The sequence below is a fragment of the Chiloscyllium punctatum genome, chromosome X (genome assembly GCF_047496795.1).
Source record: "Chiloscyllium punctatum isolate Juve2018m chromosome X, sChiPun1.3, whole genome shotgun sequence".
Taxonomy (NCBI): Eukaryota; Metazoa; Chordata; class Chondrichthyes; order Orectolobiformes; family Hemiscylliidae; genus Chiloscyllium; species Chiloscyllium punctatum.
The window spans coordinates 35,612,023-35,621,363 of NC_092791.1; the positions used below are offsets into that span (position 1 = coordinate 35,612,023).

Genomic DNA, 9,341 nt, shown 5'->3' on the forward strand with positions numbered 1-9,341 from the left:
AGAGAGAGTGTGTGTGTGTAGGATTCGGGAGAGACAGAGAGTGTGTAGCATTGGAGAGAGTGAGAGAGAGAGTGTGTAGGATTGGAGAGAGATAGAGAGAGTGCAGGATTGGAGAGAGAGAGAGGGAGCGTGTGTCGGATTGGAGAGAGAGGGAGAGTGTGTCGGATTGGGTAGATAGAGAGAGAGTGTGTTGGATTGAAGAGAGACAGTGTGTCGGATTGGAGTGAGAGAGTGTGTAGGATTGGAGAGGGAGAGAGAGAGAGTGTGTGTAGGATTAGAGAGAGAGAGTGTGTGTAGGATTGTAGAGAGAGAGTGTGTGTAGGATTGGAGAGAGAGAGAGTGTAGGATCGTGTGCGAGATATGTGGCTATCCAGCCCCATCTACGGCACTTTTTATTTCCCTTCCCAGGAACAAAGACACGGAGGAGTCAGTCCAAAACTTTTCATTCAACTTTGCAAAGTCGGGTGCTGTTCCCAAAGGTACACACACACAAGCATAGTAATCTCCACACATTATATACATGTATATGTGGGCTGGGTTTACTACTGCTGCCTTGACCAACGAGTGCTCGGATTCCGCACTGTTTTCCTTTTTTGGGTTCTGGTGCCTGCGATTCTTTTATCATTCACTTGGCCAATCAGTGTTTGAGCTTCCCATTCTTCCCTTATATGGATGATGTTGTACAACTGTGGTTAAGGGCGGCCTCTCAACTATCGAGGAAAGCTGTTACAACTGTTTCATTCATATAAACGTGGGGGAGGTCCGGCAACAGTTTCGAGTGTCTGCTTGTGTTTACTATGAGGTAGAAAAGACTAAAAGGCAGCTAACCGTTTAAAAATTACACTACCCCCTACAAATCCCCCGTGTCTTTTCTTACGGCCTGTAATTTTTCAACCGTAAGTTTCTTCTCCAGGGCATTTAATAACTCCCGAGCTTGTTCATCAAACTGCCCTTCTCTAATACTACCCCCGCCCAAGAGGGATTCACGTTGTTCCATCTCGAGATTTATTCGTTCAACCTGCCCATAGGGAACATCTTTCTTAGTAAGGGCGGTTTCGATCAGTCGTTGAGTTAATCCCCGGACACAGGGAATAACGCAACACCCAAGGGCAGTGAGTACCCCTGCCACCACTATACATGAGACAAGAAAGGGAACGACCACCCCCGTCCATTTACCGAACCAAGCTTCCAACCAGTCCATGAGGCCAGAGTCGATGCCCGAGTTTTCGGCCAGTTCGTCCGCCAATGTGGTGAGTCCATCCAGGGCGCGGGTGATGGACCCATCAGGGGCTGTGTTGTTGGGGATGAAAGTGCAGCACTGAGTGCCTATCATGACACAAACACCCCCCTTCTCTGCCAACATCATGTCTAAGGCCAACCTATTTTCCTACGCCATCCTACTCGTGGCGTCCAGTTGTTCTGCTATTCCTTTCACTGCATCCCGGGTATAATTAATGAACCTCTGCTGATTGTAGTAAATATAATTAATCCAATCCACGTTCTTATTGATAGTCACCCACCAAAACAGTGACGACTCAAAACCCGCCGCTATCTGGTTCCTAGCCTTGTATTCGTCAGGAACACCCCTGGGGACCCCTATGGCATCTAAATATATGTTATCATCAAAAGAGGTCTCCAAAGCTCTCTCAGTTCTTCCACTAGAACGGGGATGCTCTTGTTTTTCGAATACCAGGGTGAATGGGATGGCCAATTGAACGATCGCACAAGTGCCCGTCCATTTTTGGGGCAGGGTCGGTCGCAGAACCCTCCCACCACAGTACCACCAGAGGTCTGCCCTAGGTACATGAATGTGGGAGTAATTCCCGCCCCCGGTAGTTTCATTGACCAGCCGGATTGATCCGCTGCACTTGTCAAATGTCCCCACATCGTCGTCCCACTGTAGTCCCGTCCGAGAGACGCAGGCCTGATGCGTACCCGTTACCCCTGAGAATGATGGCGGGCGGGACGCCCCCTCAGACCTGACGGGGGGAAACTTCAAACTCAAGGGTCGACAAGTGGGGTCGTTCCAGGCCTCTCGGTCCTGGTACAGCCTTATCATGCAGTCCATGGCTCGTGGGTGTTTCTCCCATCCCAGCGGGAATGGGACCACCTGAGGGTTAGGGCGGGCACTCGTGCATGCGTAGCAATCACTCTTTTTTATGCTCCTCACAGTATATTTGACCCATTCCATCCAGGCATTCGCCTCTCCGTATCCCGTTTCTATTTCAAAGGTCTTTTCCAAATCCGTTGTTTCAATTATTCTAATCTTTTCCTGCTTATCAGTGGTGGATGAGCCCCCAGACCCAGCTTCAATGACCGTGATATACGTGCAGCACAGCTGCATCCCCCCCATCCTGCCTGGCCCCCAACTCTAATACCCAGTATTGTTCTATTAAGTCTCGCCTCGTTCTTTTCCAAGTTCTTTATGGTCAGATAAAGCGGATTGCACTGATTCTGCCCACAATCCCGTCCAGGGGTGATGGGATCACGGACAACTGACACCATAGCCTGGACCCCGGGGGCTGGAAGCCTACTTAGGCCTTCCCTACCATGCAATTGTAATACTAACGTCTGACCCTGGAATCCCCTTTCTCTCTCTAGATTCTGCTTAGTTTGATTCAGTTGACTTTTAGTCCTACAGGGCACCAACTCACATAGGTCTAAGCTAAGTGTCTGTGTTGATTGGTTGGCAAGCACGGAGATGGTGAACCACTGACGGTCCTCTGCTTGTTTTAACCAGAGGCCAAATTGGGTAACACGCACACAAAGACCCAGCCCAAGGATAATGGCATAGCAAGTTAACAATACGATTGACCGCATTTTGTCGCGACACCCGTAGCCCGAGGGCACAGTTCCTTTAGACTCGCCAAAGTCCGATTAGTTCGTTCTCAGGGTCTCTGTTCCTTAGATGCCTTTGTCAGAGAGATTCGTTCGTCCTCCGTCGGTTGTGGCACTGGTCCCTTGACTCGAGTGTAATGTGTCCAGCCCTTTTCGGCCGTACGGACAGCCGTTTCGGTCGTCAAAAGTACCAGGAAGGGACCGTCCCAAGTTGGTTCGAGGGTACGTTGCTTCCAGCTTTTAATCAGGACCCACTGACCCGGCTTGACGGTGTGCACCGCAAACTCGAGGGGCGGCGTCTGTGCCAAAAGTCCCTGTTGGCGTAAACGAGATAGAGCAGACCCCAGAGCCACCACATATTTTTGCACAAACATATCCCGAGACTCAAATACAGGAGGTTCCCCCTTCGGCCCATGGAACGGGAGGCCAAATAACATTTCGAAAGGGGAGACGCCCAAATCCCGCCTTGGCTGGGTGCGAATTTGCAACAGGGCAAGGGGTAGGCATTTGGTCCAAGGCAGGCCGATTTCACTAGTGAGCTTGGTTAGCTGCTTTTTGATGGTCTGGTTCATTCTTTCGACCTTGCCCGAGGAGGAGGGATGCCAGGGGGTGTGCAAATCCCAGTCAATCCCCATTGCTTGCACTACATTCTGGAGGACGGTCGAGGTGAAGTGGCTCCCCTGGTCAGAGTCAATAGCGCGGGGTAGCCCAAATCGTGGGATGATTTGCTCGAGTAGAATCTTGCTAACCTGAGTTGCCCGTTGCCGTGGTAGTGGGGAAAGCTTCCACCCATCCTGTCAGGTGATCTACCACTACTAATAGATATTTCAGGCGACCTATGGGGGGGAGCTCCGTGTAATCTACCTGAACATACTCAAACGGCCTATAGGCCGGACTCCTACCCCCTTGTCTTGCATGCTGCCGCAGCCCCCTTTTGTTAATCTTTCGACATGTTATACAATCTCCTGTGACCTGCTTGGCTACCGTGTACAGACCAGGGTGAGCATATCAGCGCAGGAAGGCATCACACAGTGCCTGGGCGCCCCAGTGACCCCCTTGGTGTAAACGGGCAATAATGTCCCGCGTCAACGGTCGATTTAGTAGCTGGCAGCCATCGGGTAAGGTCCACTTGCCTTCCCTATCCTTTGTACCCCCCAGAGACGCGAGAAGAGTTTCTTCTTTGTCAGTAAACGTGGGCACTTCGGTAATTTTGGATATCTGTGGAATCCTTACCAGGCAGTTTATTACTTCCTTCCCCATCCCAGCCAATTTTGCCTGTTCATCTGCCAATTGATTCCCCAGGGTCTCTATTTTATCGTCTTTCTGGTGTCCTTTCACATGTACTACTGCAATCTCTTGTGGCAGCAACAAATCCTCCAAGATCATGGCTACTAGTTCCTCGTGGACCAACTCCTTTCCTCTACTATTTATCATTCCCCTTTCTTTCCAGATCTTCCCAAAGGTGTGTACTACCCCAAAGGCATACTTAGAGTCAGTGTAGATTGTCCCGGCTATTCCCTTTAAATTCCTCAGAGCCCGGTGCAAGGCGTACAATTCGCACGTTTGTGCGGACCAGGCATTCGGTAGCCGTCCACTTTCCACTAATTCCCAACCAGTCTCACTAATGACTGCATAACCGTTGTGTCTCTTCCCATCTATCACTCGAGAGGACCCATCAATGTACCACCGCCTACCTGCATGTAAGGGAGTATCCCTCAGATCTTCCCTCACTTTACTCTGGTACTCTATTATGTCTGAACAGCAGTGTTCCAGTTCCTCCTCGCCTTCCCCTTTCCAAAGAAAGTCCGCCGGGTTCTGGCAGCCCCCGACTTCTATTCGGAGGTCTTCTCGGTCTAACAATATGGCTTCATATTTCAGAATTCTCGAGTCAGTCAGCCACCTCCCGGCCTTCTGATTCAGGATAGTTCTAACCTGGTGGGGAGTAGTGACTGTCAAGGGGGCCCCGAAAGTCAACTTCCTGCTTTCCTCTACCAGCTTTGCCGTGGCTGCCACCACTTGGACACACTCCGGCCACCCTCGGGAGACTGGATCCAGAATTTTTGACAGGAAAGCCGCGGGCTTCCTTTTACCCCCCCAGTCCTGGGTCAACACTCCAAGAGCGGTTCCCTCTCAGGAGTTCACAAAGAGGCGAAATGTCTTACTAAAATCCGGCAATCTTAAAACAGGTGCGGCCATCAATTTTCCTTTTCGGATTTCAATTAACTTTTTCTCCTCCTTCTCCCATTTTATTCTGTTGGGTGCCTCCTCAATGAGTTTTAGGTACAAGTCTTTAGTAAGGGGGGCATAGTCATTTATCCATAACCGACAATAGCCTAAGAGTCCCAAGAACTTCTGCAACTCCCTCTTGGTCGTTGGGAGGCCTAGTTCGATTATTGCCCGCACTCTTTCCGGACTTATTCGTTTCTGTCCCTGGCTTATCAAGTGTCCCAGGTACTTAACCTCTTTCTCGACATATTGGAGCTTCTTCTGACTCACTCTTAACCCCTTCTCAGCTCGGTAATTTAACAGGGCATTAGTCCCAAGTAGGACGTCCTCCTCCGCCGGTCCGGATAAAAGGAGATCGTCCACGTATTGTATAAGCTTAAGGGCCGGGGACAAGGTTAGTCCCTCCAATAATTGTTCCAGAATCTGCCCGAACAGAGTCGGGGACTCAGTGAATCCTTGGGGGAGTACGGTCCACCTGTACTGTTGTTTTCTGCTAGTATCAGGATCCTCCCATTCAAAAGCAAAAAGATCCCTACTGTCCTTGTCCAGGGGACACGCCCAGAAGGCATCCTTTAAGTCTATAACACTAAACCAGCCGTGGTCCGGGGGGATTCACCCCAGAATAGTGTATGGGTTCGGTACCACAGGGTGCCGTACTTGGACAATTTTATTTACCTCCCTTAGGTCTTGGACCATTCGGTAGCTCCCATCCGACTTCCGGACCGGCAGGATGGGGGAATTGTATCGTGACATACAGGGCTCTACCAATCCATCTTTTATTAGGTCTTCCATAACTGTCTTCAGGCCCTGCCTCCCTTCCCAAGAGATGGGGTATTGGCGCACTCTGACGTCGGGGCTCTGGGGCTTTAATTTTACCTCCACAGGTCGAATTGCGAGTCCCCCCCAGTTCCCTTTGGCGACCCAAACCCTAGGGTCTATCTCTGTCAATCGGGACTCACTAAGGTATGACATGGTAACGGCTAATTCTTCCTCTCTCACTTCTGCCCCGTCTCGCTTCTCTCCCTCTCCAACTTTTCTTCGACGTTCCTCTTTCCACCCCATAACCTCCCTCCCCCATTCCGGTGGACTTACAAGCTTCCCGTACGGCTGCCACCATCATTTTTGTCTTATGTTTCTCCCTTATTACATCCCTCTGAACGTACACCTTCTGTGCTTCCCGTAATAATTCTGCAACATCCTTTTCAGCCCAATCCTCCACTTTCTGTAATTTCTTCTGAATGTCAGGCCATGACTTAGTCACAAAGTGCACCTTAAGCATGCTCTTGCCTATTTCCCCATCAGGGTCTAAACCTGAATACTTTTGCATGGACTCCCGCAAACGGTCTAAAAACTCACTCGGGGATTCATCCTTTTTCTGTCCAACTTCAAATGCTTTTGCTAAATTCCGCTGTCTGGGCACGCAGGTTTGGATTCCCCTGATTATAAGGCTTCTGAGGTCTGTCATATTGGCCCTTCCCCCCGCGTCGTTATGATCCCACCGGGGGTCCTCTAAGGGGTACTTCTGCTCTCCACGCTGAGGGCCGTCCTGATGCTCCCTATCCCAAATGGCCATTGCACTATTCCGGATCATAACAATTTCATCGTAATTAAATAGTATTCTCATCATGGCCTGCAGTTCAGACCATGTGTATATACTGGGCCCCAGAAATTGGTCCAGTTGTATTCCCACACTGACGGGGTCGTCCAGTAGACGGGGTCGTTCATTACGGAGTTGCCGGATATCCCCAGAATTTAAAGGTTGTACTACGAACCCGGTCCGTTCGTTCCCAAACGGCACCTCTCGTAAGGGGTTCAGCTGTTCAATATTGTCACTCCTCCCAGCTCTCAATCCCTCTTCTCGACCTCTCCGCATCTCGAGTCGGACTGATTTCCTAGTGCCTGGGGTGAGTTCTGTGCCCCCTCCTGTACACCCCCCAGCAGTCCCTTCCTCACTGGTCGTAGCCTGCTGGGACTCGGAATTATCCGTCGCAGGAGGGAGGTCCGCGCTGGACGCCTGGTCGTGCGCGGGTGGTATATACGGGGGCGGGGAAGACGGTGGCAAACCGTCGGTGAGGATGTCCCAAGACTTCTGGGGCTTCCTCGGGTCTGTTTGGGGAGTCAGAGGATAGAGACGCGTGGGACTCTCGCCGTCGCCCGCCAACCAGGCGGCGGCATATTTGCTCTCCTCTGGGTCAAACGGTTGTTTTCTGTTAACATATACATTTAGGATTTGACACACCCAGTCTTCATCAGACCCATACTCGGACCAAACTACCGAGGGGGCGCGGATAGGTTCTTTGGTCCATATAAAACAACAATATTTTATCATGGTCTCTTTCTTTAAGTCCTTCGTTCTACTACTGTCCGTCCATAGACTTAACTTCCGACCTAATGGACTATCGGGGGGTATTTCTTTCCCATTTGCAGTCTTCCCTGACTTTTCCTTAGTAAATCTAGAAGTCTGATTTCCCATGGTTTATCTTCGGTCCTGGTCTTAAACGCCCAAAGCGTTTTCACAGATGACCGTCAAAACCACAATTTCCCGTGGTTTATCTTCAGTCCTGGTCTTAAACGCCCAAAGCGTTTTCACAGATGACCGTCAAAACCACGCGGCCAACAAGGAAGAACAAAAGAATCTCTTACCTTGATCCGTGCACGGAGTTGTCTGGCCTTTTTAAATGTGTGTACCCCCGTGTATAGTCACTAACCGGTCGTCCCAGCACTCGTCCGTGTGTTCCTTTTCCAGGATTCAAAATTATTTTTAAATGAGCCGGGTCACATCGTCTCTTGGCCGACGGCCAACGGACCAAGCCGATCAGTGAGAAGTATAAATATATACTAGACGCGTCTTTGTTGTAATCAGGCTTGATCCGTGAGCCGAAGAGACTGCCCCCCCCGGCAATAATTATTTCATCCCGGAGGAGCCCCCAATTGTGCGAGATATGTGGCTATCCAGCCCCATCTACGGCACTTTTTATTTCCCTTCCCAGGAACAAAGACACGGAGGAGTCAGTCCAAAACTTTTCATTCAACTTTGCAAAGTCGGGTGCTGTTCCCAAAGGTACACACACACAAGCATAGTAATCTCCACACATTATATACATGTATATGTGGGCTGGGTTTACTACTGCTGCCTTGACCAACGAGTGCTCGGATTCCGCACTGTTTTCCTTTTTTGGGTTCTGGTGCCTGCGATTCTTTTATCATTCACTTGGCCAATCAGTGTTTGAGCTTCCCATTCTTCCCTTATATGGATGATGTTGTACAACTGTGGTTAAGGGCGGCCTCTCAACTATCGAGGAAAGCTGTTACAACTGTTTCATTCATATAAACGTGGGGGAGGTCCGGCAACAGTTTCGAGTGTCTGCTTGTGTTTACTATGAGGTAGAAAAGACTAAAAGGCAGCTAACCGTTTAAAAATTACACTACCCCCTACAATCGGAGAGAGAGAGTGTGTATAGGATTGGAGAGAGAGAGAGTGTAGGTTTGGAGAGAGAGAGAGTGTGTAGGATTGGAGAGAGAGAGAGTGTGTGTAGGATTGGAGAGACAGTGAGAGTGTGTAGGATCGGAGAGACAGAGACAGTGTGTAGGATTGGAGAGAGAGAGTGTGTGTGTAGGATTGGAGAGAGAGAGAGAGTGTGTAGGATCGGAGAGACAGAGACAGCGTGTGTGATCGGAGGAACAGAGACAGTGTGTAGGATCGGAGAGAGAGATTGTACAGGATTGGAGGGAGAGAGAGAGAGAGAGAGAGTGAGTGGAGGATCGGAGATAGAGAGAGAGTGTGTAGGATTGGAGAGAGAGAGAGTGTGTAGGATTGGAGCTGGAGAGAGAGAGAGTGTAGGATTGGAGAGAGAGAGAGAGACGGTGTGTAGGATTGGAGAGAGAGAGAGAGAGAGTGTAGAATTGGAGAGAGAGAGTGTGTAGCATTGGAGAGAGAGAGATAGAGTAAGTCGGATTCGAGGGGGAGACAGAGTGTGTGTAGGATTGGAGAGAGAGAGAGAGTGTGTCGGATTGGAGAGAGAGAGAGAGTGTTTCGGATTGGAGAGAAAGAGTGTGTGTGTAGGATTGTAGAGAAAGAGTTTGTGGATTGGAGAGGTAGAGAGAGTGTGTAGGATTGGAGAAGGAGAGTGAGTAAGTAGGATTAGAGAGAGAGAGGCAGAGTGTGTATAGGGTTGGAGAGAGAGAGTGTGTGTATTGAATTGGAGAGAGAGAGAGTGTGCAGGATTGGAGAGAGAGAGAGTGTGTAGGATTGGAGAGAGAGAGTGTGTGTCGGATTG

General features: G+C 49.9%; 1 protein-coding gene across 1 annotated transcript; it reads right to left on the reverse strand.

Moving 5' to 3' along the window:
- Positions 1-842: 842 nt before the first annotated feature.
- Positions 843-7,606, reverse strand: LOC140471120 (uncharacterized). Its single transcript, XM_072567007.1, has 2 exons — positions 2,655-7,606; positions 843-1,290 (listed from the first exon to the last, which is right to left on the reverse strand). Exon 1 carries the CDS (start codon positions 7,535-7,537, stop codon positions 6,023-6,025), a length of 1,515 nt encoding a protein of 504 aa, XP_072423108.1. The 5' UTR covers positions 7,538-7,606; the 3' UTR covers positions 843-1,290; positions 2,655-6,022.
- Between the last annotated feature and the right edge of the window lie 1,735 nt (positions 7,607-9,341).

Excerpts from the sequence above, each read along its gene's own strand:
- LOC140471120 (XM_072567007.1), bottom strand. The coding sequence starts at position 7,537 with ATGGGAAATCAGACTTCTAGATTTACTAAGGAAAAGTCAGGGAAGACT.